The following is an 18,358-nucleotide window of genomic DNA, read 5'->3' as shown; positions in this document are numbered from 1 at the left end:
CGTTGAAAAATTATAAATATAACAAACACTTTTAATTTAATATACAAATTTAACAAATATAATAATTATTAAACATTAAATTTATCTTAGTATTGTACAAATGATAATTATTTCAGATATATATGAATAGATAAAAAATTTGTTTTTAATGAAGAACCTCTTGAAAAACTACACCGAGTGTGAATTTTCTCTGGTCATTCAACAATCTTACTCGCTGTAGATTCACCTTGACTGGACTTGCAACTTGACTTGCAACGCTTGATCGTGACGAAGCCACATGGTGAGTTGGCGAGTGACTTTGACTACGTCGCAGCATGCCTAACAAGGTCGCCCCACGCATGGATGAGGGGGGGGGGGGACACCGTTAAAGGAACTGCCGACTGCAGGCACCGCCGAGGTAAACGAATAAAAAGAAAGGGCAAAATACGTAACCGGGGGGGGGGGGGAAGGAAAGGTTGTTATAGGGAAAGGAACGGAAGATAAACGGAAAGTAATAGGAAAGTTCTCCCTCCCGCTCAGTCGCAAGGCAGCTGTTAGCTCCAGGGAAAAAAAAAAAACAAAGCACGACACTTGTCAAAACATTTGAACACAGGCGCACATACGTAACAGGGTCGGGGTTCCGGGGGAGGGGGGGGGGGGCGGAAGACGAATGGTGAAGCTGGGAAGGAGGGAGGGAGGAAGAAAGAACAAAAAGACGCTCTCGTTTCTCTTAACGATCTGTCGACGGTAGTTGAAGGAGGAGGTAAAAAATAGAAGCCGACGCTGAATGGCGAGCCGTGGACGACCCCGGTGCGGCGCCCCGACAGACGTGTGACGAGTCCTCGGGGGTTCAGCGGCCGGCATCGCCGAGGCGAAGAGCGGCTGCAGCGACGAGGAACGCGCTTCAAACACGCCAAGTGTTCCTCCAAGTTGCAGAGGCTAGATTACATCAGGCCGGTGTGTGTGAACAGAACTGTTCGGTCGGGTGGTTCAGCAAAATGGCGAGCAAGTTCGATCCAGTGAACATTCGAGCTTCGCCCTTTATTGGAAAGGTATGAATCTACGTTGTTTCAGTAGACTTCATCTCTGTGGAGTGCGTGTTCGCAGATCGCCACTCGAACATCTTCTAAACTCGCTTCTGGCTTTGCGTGAACCCTCACTCGCCTAATTGCTGTTTTCTCGTCCACTCGACTAGATTACTCGCATGGTATGGACCAGACTTTAGAAACAATCGCTCCGAATCCCGACTCCCAAGTTATAAATTCTGTTTTGTATATAATATAAATTATATTTACATATGTTTCATCTTAACGTCTCGTCGACATTTGACAGGGCAAACAAAAAAAAATACAGACCAGGAATATTGGATAAAGTATCGGCCTTGGTGTAGCCGTGGATTCATTCCATTCCAGGCTAGACTCAACTTGCCTATATCTAATATTTTTTTTTAATGCTGAATGGTCCTTTGGCGGGTTGCACTAGAATGGGTAACCACCTCAAGGGCGTGTCAAGAGAACCTGAAGTCCAATCATCGACGTGAATCATATGTACGTACGTGTGCTACAGTTCTGCTGTCCGACTGTCTGACTGTGGTTCGCCGCACTGGCAGATATGCGGCTGGGGCACGCTACGAATAGCGCGTCTGCCACATATGACGTCACAGCATAGCCCTGTGTTCTAGTCGTTTATACCGTCACTAAAAAAAAATCACAAAATAATTATATAGTGAATGAATAACAGTTTGTTGGCAATATCAAAATTTTTTGGGCACTGCACAATTATGTTGCAGTCACCACAAAATATTTAGCAAATATTTTTGGCAGTATAGCCATCCGAAAGTCCACAACCTCCGAGCCAAATCAACCAATCAGCACGTGTATAAGGCCACCTCTCTCTCCGCTCCACCGCCACGTGGACCGACGGAATAGTCGCTCTTAGGGGCGAACGCGACGTCTGCAGCGCGTGACGACGTCGCCCTTACTCTTCGCTTCATTACCCGCGACAGCCTCGCGTGGCGGTGCGTGAGGGGAGAGAGAAAAGTCTTAAATTAGTGGGCGGCGTAGTAGTTTGAAAGGCCGATGTCTGTGGGATGAGAGTGGAAGGGGGGAGGGCTGCGGCCCATTTAGCAGCTTTATTACAGCGCGCCTCGGGTTTTGGAAGGCGTCCAGCCTCGCAGACGACCCGGGGAGTGACAAATCTCGCGCCGTGGGGGAGAGGGGGGGGGAATGACCCAGGGGCAGTTAATGTATGGGCAGGTGGTCGGCGCGTCCGGGAAGGTTTATCCTTCATCCACCCCCCCCCCTTCCGCCCTCACCAACAAGCACCTTTTACAGCCGTTTTTCCCTCCTCGCCATCGCTCACCTAAAGACTCGCGACAACTGCAGTAGCGCCTCTGACTGACGACTTCCTAGCGCCGTCAGTTCCGGCAGAAGCTGTTGGGCCAAAGTTCTGTCGCCGAGCTATTTCCCACCACGATGTGTAACCCACGTGAAATGAATTCAAATAATTTTACAATTGTTTCTTTAGATAACAGTTTCCACGGGTTACGAAGTTTTGGCAACAAATTTCACGATCAATATGAGAGGAATTCAATAAAATTCAAATTTTCCAATATTTATTATTTTTTTCCCGAACAAAAATTAAACTATGCCTATCTTGATATAGCCAGTGACATCATGTTTTACACATCAATCCTGCAATTTGTACTAGTTGATTTTTTTTGCAGCCTGGAGAAATTTTTTAAGTTACGAAAAAAATATATAACTAACAAGTTATATGCAAATCTAAATATAGTAATAAATGAGAGCGCGTGTAACTCAGTATACGAGATAGAAAGGAAACTTCTTTGGCAATTCAAACCTCGACTCGTAAGTGTTCTTTTTATATCTCTTTGGCGTCAGAAACGTCTCAAAACAATGTTTCACGAAAACGCTGCATTGAAAATTCGGCCTTGAAAATTGCAATTGCAAATGGAATTTTTACCCTCATCGCGCCCAAAGACGTTCCACGTCGCTGCAGTTGCAATGGATGTGAGCAACAACACTCCAGCAACAGGAACAGGGTCAGTGGGGCGCGTGCGCGCGCTAATCGGCCGTCAAGTGGGGCGCTGCTGGTCGCTGGCGGCGCGCGCTCTCCCGGACACGACGTGGTCACTTCACTCGCTCCCCTCGTCGCACCGCTTCTTCTGCCGCGAACATGTTCAACAGATACGCACTTGCCAGGCAAGTCTTCGTAATTATCATCACTTGCGCGACTTTTTACACCCACCGTAGGCCTATTTCACTAAAAGAATATCTGTTGAAAATATTTGTGAGAAAACAACGCATCCAAGACACGTATCGAGTTAAACTTTCAGTTCTAGCCCTTTAAAATGAAGAGAATTTAAAAATTCAACATGGCGTTCTGGAGTCCCACCTCTAATGGTAGAAAAAAAACACCTCTGGTCTTTTTCATATACTCACTCAAACACTATATTAATAATTACTTTTTTTTTTTCAAATTCGATTCTTAAAATAATTCGTCGAATCATAATACATATCTCAAGAGTCAGGAATAAAATAATACCTACATAAGCAAAAACAAAGAAATGTAAGATATGATTAACTCATTATTTAGACTATAAACAATTTATATTTGTGTCAAAATGTTCCCTACAATGCTTTGAGAAAAAAAAACATACCCACAGCATTAAGCTGGTGGAGGATACGACAGTTTCTCTGACGGCTTCTGTTGGAGCTGAATAATGAGGTCCTTGTCAACCACACAAGTGCTACTGTTTGAACTTCTCCAAATTCTTTTCTTGGATTATTTTACCTTGGATATCAAATCTTTAGAAAACCAAAATTATGTAGATATTTGAGTATCTGACTGGCCTATTTTAACAAGCTTTAATTAGCTTCACTTGTAACTATATAATCAAATCTTGAAAGTCGATTTTAACCTTAATTTTACTTTAATTTTATCGATTTGAATCTTTGCAAGTATTCATGTAATCTGTATGACAAGACAATAATTTCACGACTATAACCTGAAGAGAGACGGGGTGAAAGTCATGGGGGCAAAAAAAAACACTAGTTTCGAACTATGGGCAAATAATCACTACTTTCGAGCTACGGGCAATAATCATACTTTATATGTTGAGACCGGAAAAATTCGCGGGTTCAATGACCTCCAGGATATACTCCAATATCCTCTACACACTCGGGCAAATGCCAACTGTTCATTGGCTGCTGACTTGTGAGTCGTCTCGACTGGGTGGCCTGTGATTCGACATGAGGGAGGGTCTCTAATTGACCCTCAGTCCTCCAGATTAACAGTGAACCAATGACAGAAGCAGCACTAAGGTATAATTATTTGAATTTTATCATAACACGAAATGAACTCGCGAATTTTTCAGGTCTCTTCTTATATGTATACATAAGGCCGGGGCATTCTGGGAAATTTTCCGGGGAGTCGAATGCTCTCTTCCCCTCGAGAGGTAATTTGCCCCTGATTTTTCGAGTCTTCAGGAAAGTTAATGTACGTTGACTTTTACATGCAATTCATAAAAAAATTAATTCAATATGAACTAAAAAGTAAAAAAATTAAAATTACATTTCAAAAAACTTAACATGTTTTCATTTTTGTATGAACTAAAAAGTAAAGAAAATCATATTTAAATTTGACGCGACACTTCGGAGGGCTACGACACCTTCCAGTTCGGGATGTGGAAGGTATGTGAGACGACGCCGGCCTCCGGTGAGTGACAGGCTGGTGGCGACGCCGGTGAGAGCAGTGAAGAAGGGGGGGTTGGTGAGCGATAGCGGGCGACGAGCGGGCTTCGCGTGGTGCATCGAGAACTTTGTTGTGTGTGAGATGGACGAGTTAGAGGTGAGAGGCAGTGTGGTGAGAGCCACTGTCGAGCCGAGGTCCAGTGGGGAAAGTGTACAGTGAACTCAAAGGTATGATTGCTTTGTGGACAAACAGTTAAGTTAATAAATAAAACTCTGGTTAGTCAAATGACTATCCTTTCCGGACTGTGGAACTCTTGTCCGTCTGCCCGAGCGGGCGATCTCGGGGCTGCGAGTGGGCACCCGGCGGCCTCGCCGGAGATAAGATAAGCCCCCAGCGCCAGCGGGTCGGGGCCCGCCCGGCCACCTTAGCCGGCGCAAACACAGCCGGAGCCCCGGCTGTGTGCGCCGCGCACACACGCCAATATTTGTGTTGCGAGCGTCGCGCGCGAGGACAAGGGACCTCCGGTGTTTGGACACGCCGTCGGTGCAGACCTCTCCTCCCCCTGGACCGGGAACAAGTCTTCCCTCCGCGGCTCCTCCTCCTCCCCCCCCCCCCCCCCCCACCACCGGACCAGTCAGTGGAGACTCCTGGGTTCGCTTCAACGTCAGTTAACAGATTAATACTGCCTTGCTGTTTCAGCGGACCTATGTCACATCCCAAATTGAACACGAATTTCCGACAGGGTTGTGTGTTACTTCGGCTGAGGATTCAACAACGATTAAAAATTCGTAAACTGGAGTTGAAGTAAATATATCATCTTAGTAGAGTATACTTTGCTCTTGGTCGTTGCGTATGACTCACCCGGTTTGACATTTGCAGTAATGACGTAAATGAGCGATGAATTGAAGTCAGTGAGAGCTATATAATTCCGAAAGTAGTAGACCGATTTGCGTGATTTAAACTTTAAGTTGCTCGCGAGTGAGCTCTGAGCGGTGGCAGTTGAATGGAATAAATATAAGTTATTAACTTTGCTTTTGGAGCCATTAATCGCTAAATGCTTAAGCGAAAGAAGTTATGTTGGAGAAAAAAAAAGAAAATAAGCAAAATTGACCGAGCAGAAGCAATTTAAAAAGCCGAGAAGTGTCGTAGGTATCGAATGAGGCAAAACGTGGCCACGACAAATGAGTCACAGCCATCTACCTCACGAGAAGCGACGGGGAATGCAGAAAATTGGTGACAGACGTGGCTATGCTCTCTGATGTTGATATGGAGTCAGTTGAACGATAGGCGGAGTTTGTCGCGATTTGCTGTCGCAATTTTTCTAAAGTGGGCGCCCGACCGTTAAGAAGTTCATAGAATTTACGTAATACAATTAATTTTGTTAAATTATTTAATTTATTTCATACAAAACATTCCCTTTCAGCGCGATGGAATTTCATAATCAAACCCATGGCGACTGTAGTCCAAAATATAGCCTACATAGATTTTTTTTCTTATTGTTTGGTTGGTAATCAACAAATTATCTGGAGTTATGTGCACAGAGAACTAAGCAGCACTTTATTTAATTAATTAACTTATAAATGTATTAGCATGTCTGCCTTAAAATGTTAAATGTGTCAATTTTTTTTTACAAATTTATTACTAAGGTGTAAATGCGTTTAGCTTAGTTTTTAAAAACACGTATATTTGGACACAAATAAAGCTGTAAATAGGAAACTAAAGAATAATAACAAAGGCATACGTCGATAAAAACATATTTTCTTGATGTGTATACATTTGGTGATAGGATAAGGTAAGTAAATACCGTTATTTCCAACCTAATACGTAACACAAAATTAGTCAGGAGCTCAACAACGGGAAAATTTGTCCAGTTTTTAAATCAATCCCCTTACGGAAACAAAAATGAAAAATATATACATTTAAAAAAATTATAAATATTATGAAAAGGTTACAGCTGCAACATTAATTAATTCTTTCTCTGTATTTCAGTTCTTCAAATATTGTTATGTTTTACATAAATGTTTAAATATTTTCCTGTTGTAAAGTAACCCCTCTAAAAGAAACAAACAGCCAAAGTGCTCGCTGCGACACTGAGTTACTGACGCCGGGCCTCCTCAGCTGACCACGTGATAGCTGCGGTCCGCTACTACAACAGCCCATTCCTTTAGCCGTTATAAAATTACACTTCATTACTTCAATTTTTAATTATTATTTAATTTATTATTTAATTACTTTATCACTTTAATGATAAATAATTTATAATTATAACGCACTGTAGTAAACACAAGTTTGATTTTGCAAACCATATTTTTATTCTTATTATTTAAATATTTTATTTTAAAATAAGTGTCCAGTGTTTTCATAGTAAGAAATGGGACTCAGTATCTAAACATTGGAAAACTGGAATGCTTTATTAACAATACGTCTTTTTTAAGTTAATTGTATTTAATGTGGGATATTAACTAAAATTAGTATTTTGCAAGCTGTTCACTTATGTTACTTTCAGATTTAAGTAATTTTTTCTCGTTGTTATAAAACGTAATTAACTGTATTTTCCTGTGGTTTAGTGTAGATAATAATAAGACGAATAAATAAACTATACTCGGCTGAACATATTCTTGCTTAGTTTATATTTGTAAATTTTTCAATGCGATTGATTAGGCTGTTGCCAGGTGCACTTATAATATTCTCTATCACAAACCAAAATGACATTACAAACCAATACTAATAAGACCATACCAGATATGTTCACAAGGTGAACTGCCGATTTTTTCCAGTTTCGTAATTGGCTCTCGCTATTTTAAGGTTGGCTGTACCTGTAAAACTGACTTGTGCGTTATGCCATCGTCGCTATCATCCTTGTCGATGAGGCGCAAAAACTATATTTAAAAATGTAACACTGTAGCTTACAATTATTTCAAACAATCAAAATAAACAGAATTGCAGTAGTATCGCGGTTGCAGCGTGAAAAAATATATATTAACTTAAAATGTTGCGGTGCAACAGTGAATTATTCCCCACAAACGTGTTTTAGGCTACTAATACTTATCAGAATCTAAAATAGTTTTGAAAAAAAAATGGAAATATTATTTATGCCCTGTCAGCAAAAGAATATTTGGATAACTGAAAATTGGAATTCTAACAAGTAAGCGAGGTCTTATGGAAATATTTTTTTTGAAAGACTCCTGATCCAAACAGACTTGAATAATTTCGCGAACTTTCTTGAGTAATGGCCACGAGCAACAACTACGACTAAAGACAGCTTGGCTTATTTTCCTCCTCTCTTCACGGCGTGCTCCGAATAGCGCCACTGAAAAGGCACGCACACACACAAAAAAGCTCAAAGGCCAAGAGTTTAGCAACTGTGTTATTCCAGTCTCCCTCGCACTCACCCGAAAAGGGCCCATGGGAAATACGCGGACTGGAAAGTTATGTGAATCTCCGATTGGGCGCGGCGAGAGGGGAACGTAAGCATCTTGTGATCTCCCCTCCTGTTCGCTCTATTTTTCTTTTACGGCCGTGGTGTATTTCGCCCCCTCCCACCCCGCAAAATAGCGCGATTTACCCCCACGATATTGTGTAACGGTCGTTAAGTCCCACGGGGCGTCTCACTGCAACCCCACACGCGACAAAAAAAAAGGTTCGAGAAGGGAGGGTGGTACAAAGCTCATCTGTGTTTCAATACGAGGGTAGGCTAGCCCCTCGCAGCAAGCAAACACCGCTGGAAGCGAGGGTCATGGAGAGGGGGGGGGGGAGTTTCGAAGAGGGGGGAGGGTTTAAGGAAGGAGGGGACGCGGTTTGTTTAAGACCGCTCCATGCTTTCCAAAGCAAACATACGTCACAGGGGCAGCAGTAGGCAAGAGAGAGGAGTTTGGTTTACACCCAAGTCGGCATTGATGTCACTCCTGCACATCTCCCCCCACCCTCACCACCTAAAAAAAAAACCCAAAATACCCGGCATGCCACCAGCTGCGATGGAATCGATTGCACCGCTACTTCTATATCGCTACTCACTCTGGCGACCGCACCCACGAGGCCGCACGCCAGGATGTGTACTGTAGGCCAACAGGACCGCCAATGGGGGAAAAAAAAAGAAGATACTTTAAAATGCACAACAGCCATCGCTTCAGACAGGAAAAATTTGGGGTTACATTTCGCGATAGGCTAGAATCAAAAGGCGTTTAACTTTTTGCTGTTTCAGTGATTGGATCACAGTTGGTCTGAAGGACTCTGAGCCAATGAATAACCCTCAACGAAAGAATTATCGAATCACGAGCATTCCAGTTAACAGATGTCACGAGTCATTAGCCAATGAGCAGGTGTATTTTTTCCCGACACCTGCCTAATTCGCGAAATTTCGTGGCATTAGGCAAGGCTCCACACGCTGCTGCCACATTCTACCTTCTGTCCGGATGGTTGGGTCGGGTGGATTTTCATTTTCTTATTGGCTTCCAGTATTTCAGGGCACGTCAAAGACCCGGCGTAAAATGAAAATGTCATTCAAATGAATACTGGTATCTATTTCAGGCTGTCTCCAAATAATAACGCACAGATTGCAGGTCTCTACAGCTCTACCACGTCTCATTCATTCTTAGTTTGCAGTACGCAGAATAATGGGCAATGTGCAATATGTGCTATAAGTGTTGTCCTTGTGTTGGTGTGTACCATTGCTGGACCCAGGCCACAAAACACACACGTTTTACACAACTTTACAATCTTTAAGAAACTGTCCAGTTTTTTTCATTTCAGTAAGGTCATGAAATCTTTTTTTTAAACTTTATCTGAAACATTTAATGCTGTACAGAAAAACCTGAAGCGAGAATTTTGGAAATATACTAGGTACATTTTCTTATTTAATTTTATCAAGAGCATAATCCGAAAAGTCAATTTTTATTTCTAAGGAGTCGGAACCGAAATACACCTTTTTGAACTAATACTTCTATAGGCGCATTAAGGAAAAAATGATGAGAGTGAATTTTTACGATGCGCGCGCACCATGAAAAAAATTGGCAGGATGAATAAAGGCAACAGGGTCAGGCCACAATAAAGTGGCACATAGTTGCATATTTTAATATTTAATATTATATCAGGAAAAATATTAAAAATTTGTATATCAAGCTTTAAAACTTATCGTAGACAAATTGCATTAAGGGCTTAACAAAACTGTTTGTTTAATACACATGCTCAAACTTCAAAATCGTAAACATTTTGGTCACAGAACAACAGTTTTTTTATAATTTATTAACTTCCAATTTTCTTTTCGTCAAATATTTTATTGCTGTATTATTTTGTATGAGTAAACAAGAGGGGGGGAAAATGAGTATAAATAAATATAACAAGAATACGTAACAAAAAAAATTAAAAAATTAAAATATCCTTTCCGTGAAAATTTTAAGGTATTTTTTTTTAAAATATACCTATATACCGATAATCATCAAGGTATTAAATTATAAGTTCAGATTTCCCTAAGTGCAAATAAAATTTATCTAACTAACCACTCACATATTTTGTGATATTTTTTTGAAAAATAAAAAGAAAACATTAAAAACGTCACGGAAGGACATTTTTTGTTACGGAAGGAAAAGTTAAACCAAATTTCTCAACGTTGTTTCCTGTTCCCTCCTATTTTTTTATCGCCTGATATTTTCCCTCTATTTTCATTACTGAATGCTGGAGGTTGAATACTAAGTCTCAGAAGATACTTTTAATGAAACAAATCTGTTAAATGTGGTAAGTTTATTTCATTTTCATTTCACATTTTAAATAATAAGTATACAATTCATATTTAAAAAAATAGTACACCAATTGTAACTATAATCTTTAACATATATTTCAAAAATTAGGTTTTGTTATATGCTTAAAATTCTGTCTGGTAATGTACAGTTACACATTCTTTAAACAATGGAAAACTGGCTTTAACTTACATGTCTATAACTTTACAAGTGATGTTATGTTTGTAGTAAACAATGGGCAAGACAGGTGTTCAACAGATGCGGGAATGCAGAAAGAGGCAGAAGATACGTTCAGGAAAAGTAAGAGAAATGTGGCGTAGAGATCAGGAAAAGAAAAGAAAATTAAAGAGAAGAACTCACAAAAAATAGAAGTATTTTTAAATTAAGACAATATGAATGAGAAAGAAGAAAAGGATGCACAAAAGAAAATAAGATAACAAAAGTGCACAGATCCTACGATTTTTTCGCCAAGTGCCATACGTAAAGCAACTGTTTGAGTGAAAAATGCATTACCTCATTCGCCAAGGAAAATTGTTAAGGTTCTTGGAAAACTTGTTGACTTTGTCATTAAACAAATGAGTAAATTTTTGGATATAGTAGGGCTTAGCAATAATTAAAAAGCTGTAGTTCAAAGGAAATGAAGTGATGCATTTACAGATACCCATTCAAAAGCAGATATAAAGTATGTGATCTTCTTTTCCATGAAGAAAACTTTGTCTTTCAGCTGAACACAGTTACTTTGAAACGTCCCATGGAAAAGGGCCCCATGATGGTGTTGGCGGAGAAGTAAAGAAAGTGATATTAAGATCTAAGCTTAAAAACAAATTGTAGGCTAAATGGAGATCAAGATTTTACAAATGCTGCTGCCAAATGAGTAAAATCTATTATTATATTGTATGTTGCTGAAACTAAAATACCAGATATTGCATGCAAGCTAAAGCATCGGAGGGAAAGTTGTCCTCTAGTACTTGGATTCCGTAAGTATCACTATGTGATGCCAGGTGAAAATGGCAACAGTGCTTTGTTGTAACTAAATTCAGTTTTCTCTGTACGGGAGAGTAATGGTGTATGTTGTGAAATTAATATACTACCAGGAAACATTGGAAACGCTCCAGAGACATCATCACATGAAAGTATTAGTTTGGAAGTTGAAAGCTCTAAACTAAGTAAAGGAACATTTGTGCTATGCTAAGTAATTTCTGAGAAGAACTCCATGTTTTGTTACTAGTGTATAATTAAAGAATTATTGTCTCCAAGTGATTTTAGAGTAATGTGGTTAAAGGCAATAGACAACAAAGCAATATATTTGGAACAGACAACAAAGGAATATTATGAAAGTGATATATTTACAGTTTAAAGACTTTATGTGTGGCTTTTACTCTCTGATCCATTAATGGAATTTCGAAGTGGTAGTTATAGGGGAATTTGCCAGTTTAACTGTCATACTGATGTAAATGAAAATTAATTTGCTTTTAACATGTGTTTTTTTTTTCATTTTGCTATGTAATATTAACAATAAACAATAATGGGACATTTTCTTTCGTGACATCCTTCCATGACGGTACTTGAAGTGTTTTAATAACTGAAATATGTAAGTAAACAAAACAATAAAACTTTGTTGTATGTAAAATTATTTACATACCTACCTGAATAATTAAGCATACAGAGCCTTGTTAAATTAGAGTTCCATTCAGAGATAAAAAATTAAATTTTACAGCATGTAATTTTCCTGTCATTCCGTGACGTTACATATTAAAAAAAATTTAAATTAATTATACATATATTAAAAAGCAAACCTGGTGTCAAATCATTCCTATCAACTCACATTTTCTTCCAAAAAATTTTCCTAACTTATATTTATAATACTCAGGAAATTATCATCATTGAATTGTTAACATGCCGTCCTTTCGTGACAAAAATAAATACTATGGCCTGACACTACATACAAATAATAATTATATACCTACGTGCTTTTAAATAATATATTTTAGAGATTGATAGTAAATAATGGTACATATAATTAAACATATTTATTGTGGATATTAGTGACAGAAATTGTGTTTATAAACTTTTTCAAGCGTATTTATATAAGTGAGGTTATGTTCACCATATATGTATAATTTATTTACATATTAAATTATAACATCACTATTAAACAAATAATTACAATTAATAAATTAGAATAAACATTCGGCATATTTATGGACTATCATTATTAATTTAAAGAAATTTTGATTACATATTACTAAAATTATTTTATACAAAAATTTATATTAATATTGAATACTCAGTATTTATTTCAATTTTTTTTTAAAATTTGATTGAGTTTATACTTTACTAACTATATTAATAATATCACTCCAGTCCTTTTATTATGTTATTTCTATTAATTATTAATCATTTATATTTATTATTAGTTTTTTCATGCAAAATTAAAGTTAATTTTATTATTACGTCAAGTATGCGCGTGCATAAGTTCACGAGTCCATTTTATATCAATGTTTCTTTTTATATATATATATATATATATATTTTATTTTGATACTTGTCTGTAAGCATAGCACATTAGATATTGGAACGCCTGAAAGTAATTCCTAGCTTCTCGTGTGAAATAACTGGAGTTTACAATTGAATTATTTTTTCACAATGACTACAACTGTAGTTACTAATACTGTCAATAAATATTAGTTTGTAGTCTAGGAAAGAACAAAATCTCGTCCGGTACCAGAATAACACGCGAATTTTTCCACATCTTTAGTAATTATAATAGGTTTGCCATTGGCGAAGGAGTGTCAGAGACCTGTGGTCCAAAGCCAGATTTTTATAATTTTAGCTGTTGCCGGGTCTAATCGCGAAATTGTACCGCTCATAACAATACCATAAAAAACCTACCGTTTCGTGTTTGATTAACCACCGAGATGTCCTTTAAACCACTGCGATTTTATATGCGTTTACACTAGACCACCCTTCATAAGCTGTGCCCTAAGGAAATAGCGTTTAACTCAAGGAAATGAGAAGGGACTGTTTCTAACAACGTGTTCCAAATAGAAATTTCGTCACTGTTGCAAATTGTATACATTTTCTTATTCAATCATTCTCTTTAACCACCCTTTTGTTTGCAATTAGGCCTATTGGTGTGATTCTTCGAATACAAATGCGTCACAATCTTCTTCTCTTCTTCTACAGCAATGTCATTCCTATAATCATGTCAAGTAGTCTCTCCATTTCCTAATTTATTTGAGAATTAACCTATACGTTTATCCCTTCTCCTTGCTGCTGCGACACACTTCCCAGTTGCCAAAGTAAATACTGATAACAATCGGTTACCCGCGAGCATGAGTACGAGTGTGCGTGCTCCATGTACAAGTGTAAATAACGACGAGTGCGGGAGTGAAAGCCAGTGCGAGTGTGAAAGTGAGACCTATTTGGAACACAGCTATAACAAGCTGTGTAATCGGTAATCGCGTTTAAGATTATGAGGAGATAACGGAACTCATTTGAATGTTTTCCGACATTTACATAGCATCTGAAATATACGTTCAGAGGCATCGAAATTCAAGACTAAACAAGTAAAGAATATATTTCCGTTTGAAATTTTTCTTTACAGATAACTGCAGTCAATAGCTTCGTGAAAATTCAGAGAAAAAAGTATTATAAAATTATAGCTGTTGTTTGAGGCGCCTACTTTTATGATTGTTTCGAACAATTCCAATACTCGTGCCAATGATCGCCGACGGTGTCTGCTAACCACAACAGTTATAAGTCACCGAGTAGTGCAATTTTATATGATTTGTGAACCTGGGCCCACTAGGTACGTAAACAAAATGGGTTACATGCCAGCATTTTGTTTTGTCAACATTAAAGCTAACTAGTTACCAAATAGCATTTAGTTACCATTTGGTAAACCGCCACTAAGCAGTGATTTCTAAAGGTACTGAATGCTTGATATTTATACGACATTATTTAAATACGTACATTAAAAATAACCACTAATGCTGTAGAATATACGGATTATTTACCTACTTTTAATTCTTCAACAACATTGTTGTCTTCAACGACCTATGTTGAATGCGAAATGTCAGAAGACAAAAGCTACTTAAAACATATTTTAGGAATAAATTTGTGTTTTAGTTTATGAATAAAATTTAATGTTTTATTGCTAATTATGTTGTACTGCCTTGACCAGCAGTAGTATTAACTGCAAACAAATGAAAATTGAAGCGTACGTATTGTAAGTTTTTTTTTTTTTTTTTAAAAACTTATCAAATTTCAAGACACAAGAACTTACCGTTCTGACCAAAATACTAACGACATTTGCAACAACTGCAGTATAATGCAAGCGAAGGTATGTATGGGTTAAACTTCTGAACAGTACAATAAATGCGCCTAGTGTTATCCATGCCACAAGCCTTCAGCAACTCTCACCAGTCTTGTAAACAAATGTCAGAGACTGCACGCATCGTCGTGGAAAGATGGTTTTATTATATCTGCAACATGACATCTTATAACTGACCAACAATCAAAAACAAAGATGGTTCTTTTTTAAAAAGTTCTCAATTATCTTGCGAAGAAAAAGTTACATGTTATAAAATTATTTTATAGTTGTAATTAGTTTAAGTGTTTCATGTATGATGTTTCATGTGTTGATAGAAATAGTTTTAATCGAACGCAAGAATGCACTTTGGTTTGTATTTGAGAAATTTAACCTCTGTTGTACTGCAACAAATCTAACTAAACAGAAAAAAAACTTATTGTTACACAGAGTACTTTGGTTTCCCGGATACATCAAAATTGATAAAAAAAAAAAAAACACAGGAATAACATATTTGAATGATTATTTTTTTAGTACTTTTAAGCTTGTATTGACATATTACATAATTTAAAAAATTTCAAACATATAAACTCTGATTATTAAGAATAGACCTACTTCAGTGCATGCAGTTTACATTTTATTTAGGCAGGGTTACAATTGGCACTTTTCTGTGCAAAATGGTCACGAAAACAATTTCTGTGGCGTATTTTTGTAATTTGCTTTTTGTCAACTTAAAAAATTACAAATACAAAATACATACGATCAAACCACAGCAATGCTAATTAAACCCGTAAGAGTGCTATATACATTAAAAAATTAATTTATTATAAAAAACGTTTCTGTCATCACTAGTAAGCTTATTCATAAATAATGTATGAAAATATTGGTTAATACACGTAATGTTTCTAGTTCATTAATTTAATAAATTAACGATTATATTTTTATAACACCAATAAAAAATAACTATTTACTTACGAATTCAGTCCGTTATTTTATAATTATTTTTTATTTTTAAAATGCATTTCGTTATGTACTTACTGACAACTTGTGTCAGATGCATCGAGTGACAATCAAAGAATTCCAACTAGAAGCTTACTAAATACAAATTACCAAGTGCCAAACTAGTAAGACCACGGCCTCTATGCAGCCAAATGAGATAGTTAACAAGGAATTCGATGTATGAAATTCATAATATATAAGACATTTGAAAAAAAATTATCAAATTTTTTTTCGTGTTGTTCAGCTACATATTATTTATTAAAAACCTTATACGGTAACTGTAATTACTTGCCTTGAATTCAGTGTCTAAACAAAATTTACGCAAAATAAATACTAATGATATGGTACATTGTCAATATGTATGTGATCCATGTTTTATTATGCAAAATAAATTAGTATTAAATGTCAAAAACTGCTATGAAATTAAATTATATCTGGAGTAATTTTTCTGACAAATGAAAATATGCTAGGACTGTTTCAATAAATATAGACTAACAGCATTTTCCACCCTTGTAAATATATGTTCCTGGTGCGAAAGTAACGTTTAAGAAAAAAGTAATATATTATGCAGGGTGGCAAATATCTAGAAATATTGTTACAAGAAATATGTTTATGTGACACATAGTGCGTGTTTGAACAATACTAAACAAACCCAAGTAACTTATTTATTATTTATAGTACGCCGATAACCAATAGATGATAAACGATTTTCTGCCATCATTGTTGGTATGAATAAAGGCGGCTATAATCGACAAACCTTTACACTTCAATGTTGAATAGTTATAGCGATAAGCACAGCACAATACAAGCATAGCGGCCTAACACAATGTACCTGAACTTAATAAACCTATTCATCAGTTCATTTTGGTTGTTTCAGATTGCAAAAACCTAATGTAGATGTTGTTGGCAGTGAAAATAAAAACGGTATTTACACAATTCCTAACTCCATTATTTACACGATAAAATCCAAAATAAAGCAAGAAATTAAAAATTTAAATTCTACACCGGAATGTGCGCCGTGATGTTAACGTAATAAACAAAATAAAATAATATTCGCCACAATATTGTCAACACGAGGATAATTAATAAAAAATATATTTAATAAATAATAATAAAATATAAAAGTTATCAAATGATATTCCATAGCGGTTTTAATAACAGCAAAGTATTAAGCAATTAAAGAAAATATAAAGAACTCTTCCTTAATACTAATACCGCGCTTGGGTAGATTATTATGGCAATGTACGATTGTGGCTCGTTACATTAAAATACGTGAAGTTTAAATGTTCTTTATAATACTGTATTCTGTTTGTCAAATAATTATGTTTACGGCCTTAAGCTACGATTGAAATTTAGAAACAAAAAAAAAGTATTGTTGTGCTTCGGAACTTTAAAATTAAAATTTTAACAAACGATCATTAATATTAATTGATTTACCTTTTCCCCAATGAAAATATGGTAGTAAAAAATACCAAAATATTTAGCACTTTAACTAGTTTGAATTAAAGTTTTTCGTGTGTTATTTTAATGTAAACAAAATAATTTAGTCTGCCCACTATGTCCATTTATATTTCACAATAAATGAAATTAATAATAAAAAACCTGCTTTCATTTAAAAACATACTGATTGAGGACACATCACCTAACACGGCCACTCACAACCATATCATTCACGGATAAGCGGCACGTGTTAACGAATTAATTAACGAAAAACAATAGTGATCTACGACGAGAGGCGCGTAGCAGGGCTGCCAACTCACCGGGTGCCGCGCCGCCGCCGCTGCCGCCGCCGCCGCCGCGTTCATGCCAGCTGGGTACATGTTGTGTCAGCACCGCATTTCCTGCTGCCGCCTCGCCGCCCCCAGCAGCCACGCCGCCTCCACAGCTCACAGCTCACGAGCCGCCGCCGGCTCCCAGCATGCCCCGCGCTCCGCACGATCACACTGCACCACCGCACAACCACCACGCGCACCACAATGCCGCGCGACAGCGACAGATGGATTCCTTCAAGTTGGTACAATTGTACTCCAACGAAAAAAATTAAAAATAAAAAAAACACACGAAACGTCGTTTACAAACGCGAACTAACAAAACTTAGAGAAAAAAAATATTTTTAACACGATTTTAAGTAATAATCAGTTTTTCGACACTCCGATATTTTTACCTCCTTCGAGAATCTTAAAACACACGTGATCAATCCACAGAGTTGCAATCTTCTCTTTATTAATCCCAGCCAGGTTCACAAGCACAATAGAAACATAAAAAAATAATTTAAATAAACCGAGTGACGTATTGCGCAGACGTCGTAAAACAAAATAATAAAACACTCTTTAGAAAAGACAACAGTTAAAATAAAAAAAACCGTTACGTGGGACGAGAGGTACGGTAACAACACATCCTCCTACTGCGATGTCTACTAACCCACTGAGTTGCCGCCGCTGGTGGGGAAATGAGGGGAAACGAATTCTGGGAGAGGATGAAAGAGAGGAGGGGGAGGTGGTGGTAGAACAACCCGACGCGCATTTCCCCTCTCGCCCCTTGAGCCCACAAAAACCCCTAGGCAGCCGTCAACCACTACAGCTCCCAATGTACCGCACACACACACATACATGCCTAGGGGTAG

General features: G+C 37.5%; 1 protein-coding gene across 5 annotated transcripts in view; it reads right to left on the bottom strand.

The window, feature by feature from the left end:
- Positions 1 to 18,148, bottom strand: part of LOC134538005 (transducin-like enhancer protein 4) — a 237,887-nt gene extending 219,739 nt beyond the window's left edge. For all 5 annotated transcript variants that reach the window (XM_063379005.1, XM_063379006.1, XM_063379012.1 and 2 more), the window contains exon 1: positions 17,496 to 18,148. In XM_063379005.1, coding sequence (XP_063235075.1) covers positions 17,496 to 17,555 — 60 coding nt within the window. In that variant the 5' untranslated portion in view covers positions 17,556 to 18,148. The remainder of the gene's footprint in view (positions 1 to 17,495) is intronic.
- Between the last annotated feature and the right edge of the window lie 210 nt (positions 18,149 to 18,358).

The sequence above is a fragment of the Bacillus rossius genome, chromosome 1 (assembly GCF_032445375.1).
Source record: "Bacillus rossius redtenbacheri isolate Brsri chromosome 1, Brsri_v3, whole genome shotgun sequence".
Taxonomy (NCBI): Eukaryota; Metazoa; Arthropoda; class Insecta; order Phasmatodea; family Bacillidae; genus Bacillus; species Bacillus rossius.
The sequence above is the reverse complement of the archived record's forward strand: the minus strand, read 5'-3'. Positions and strand labels throughout refer to the sequence as shown.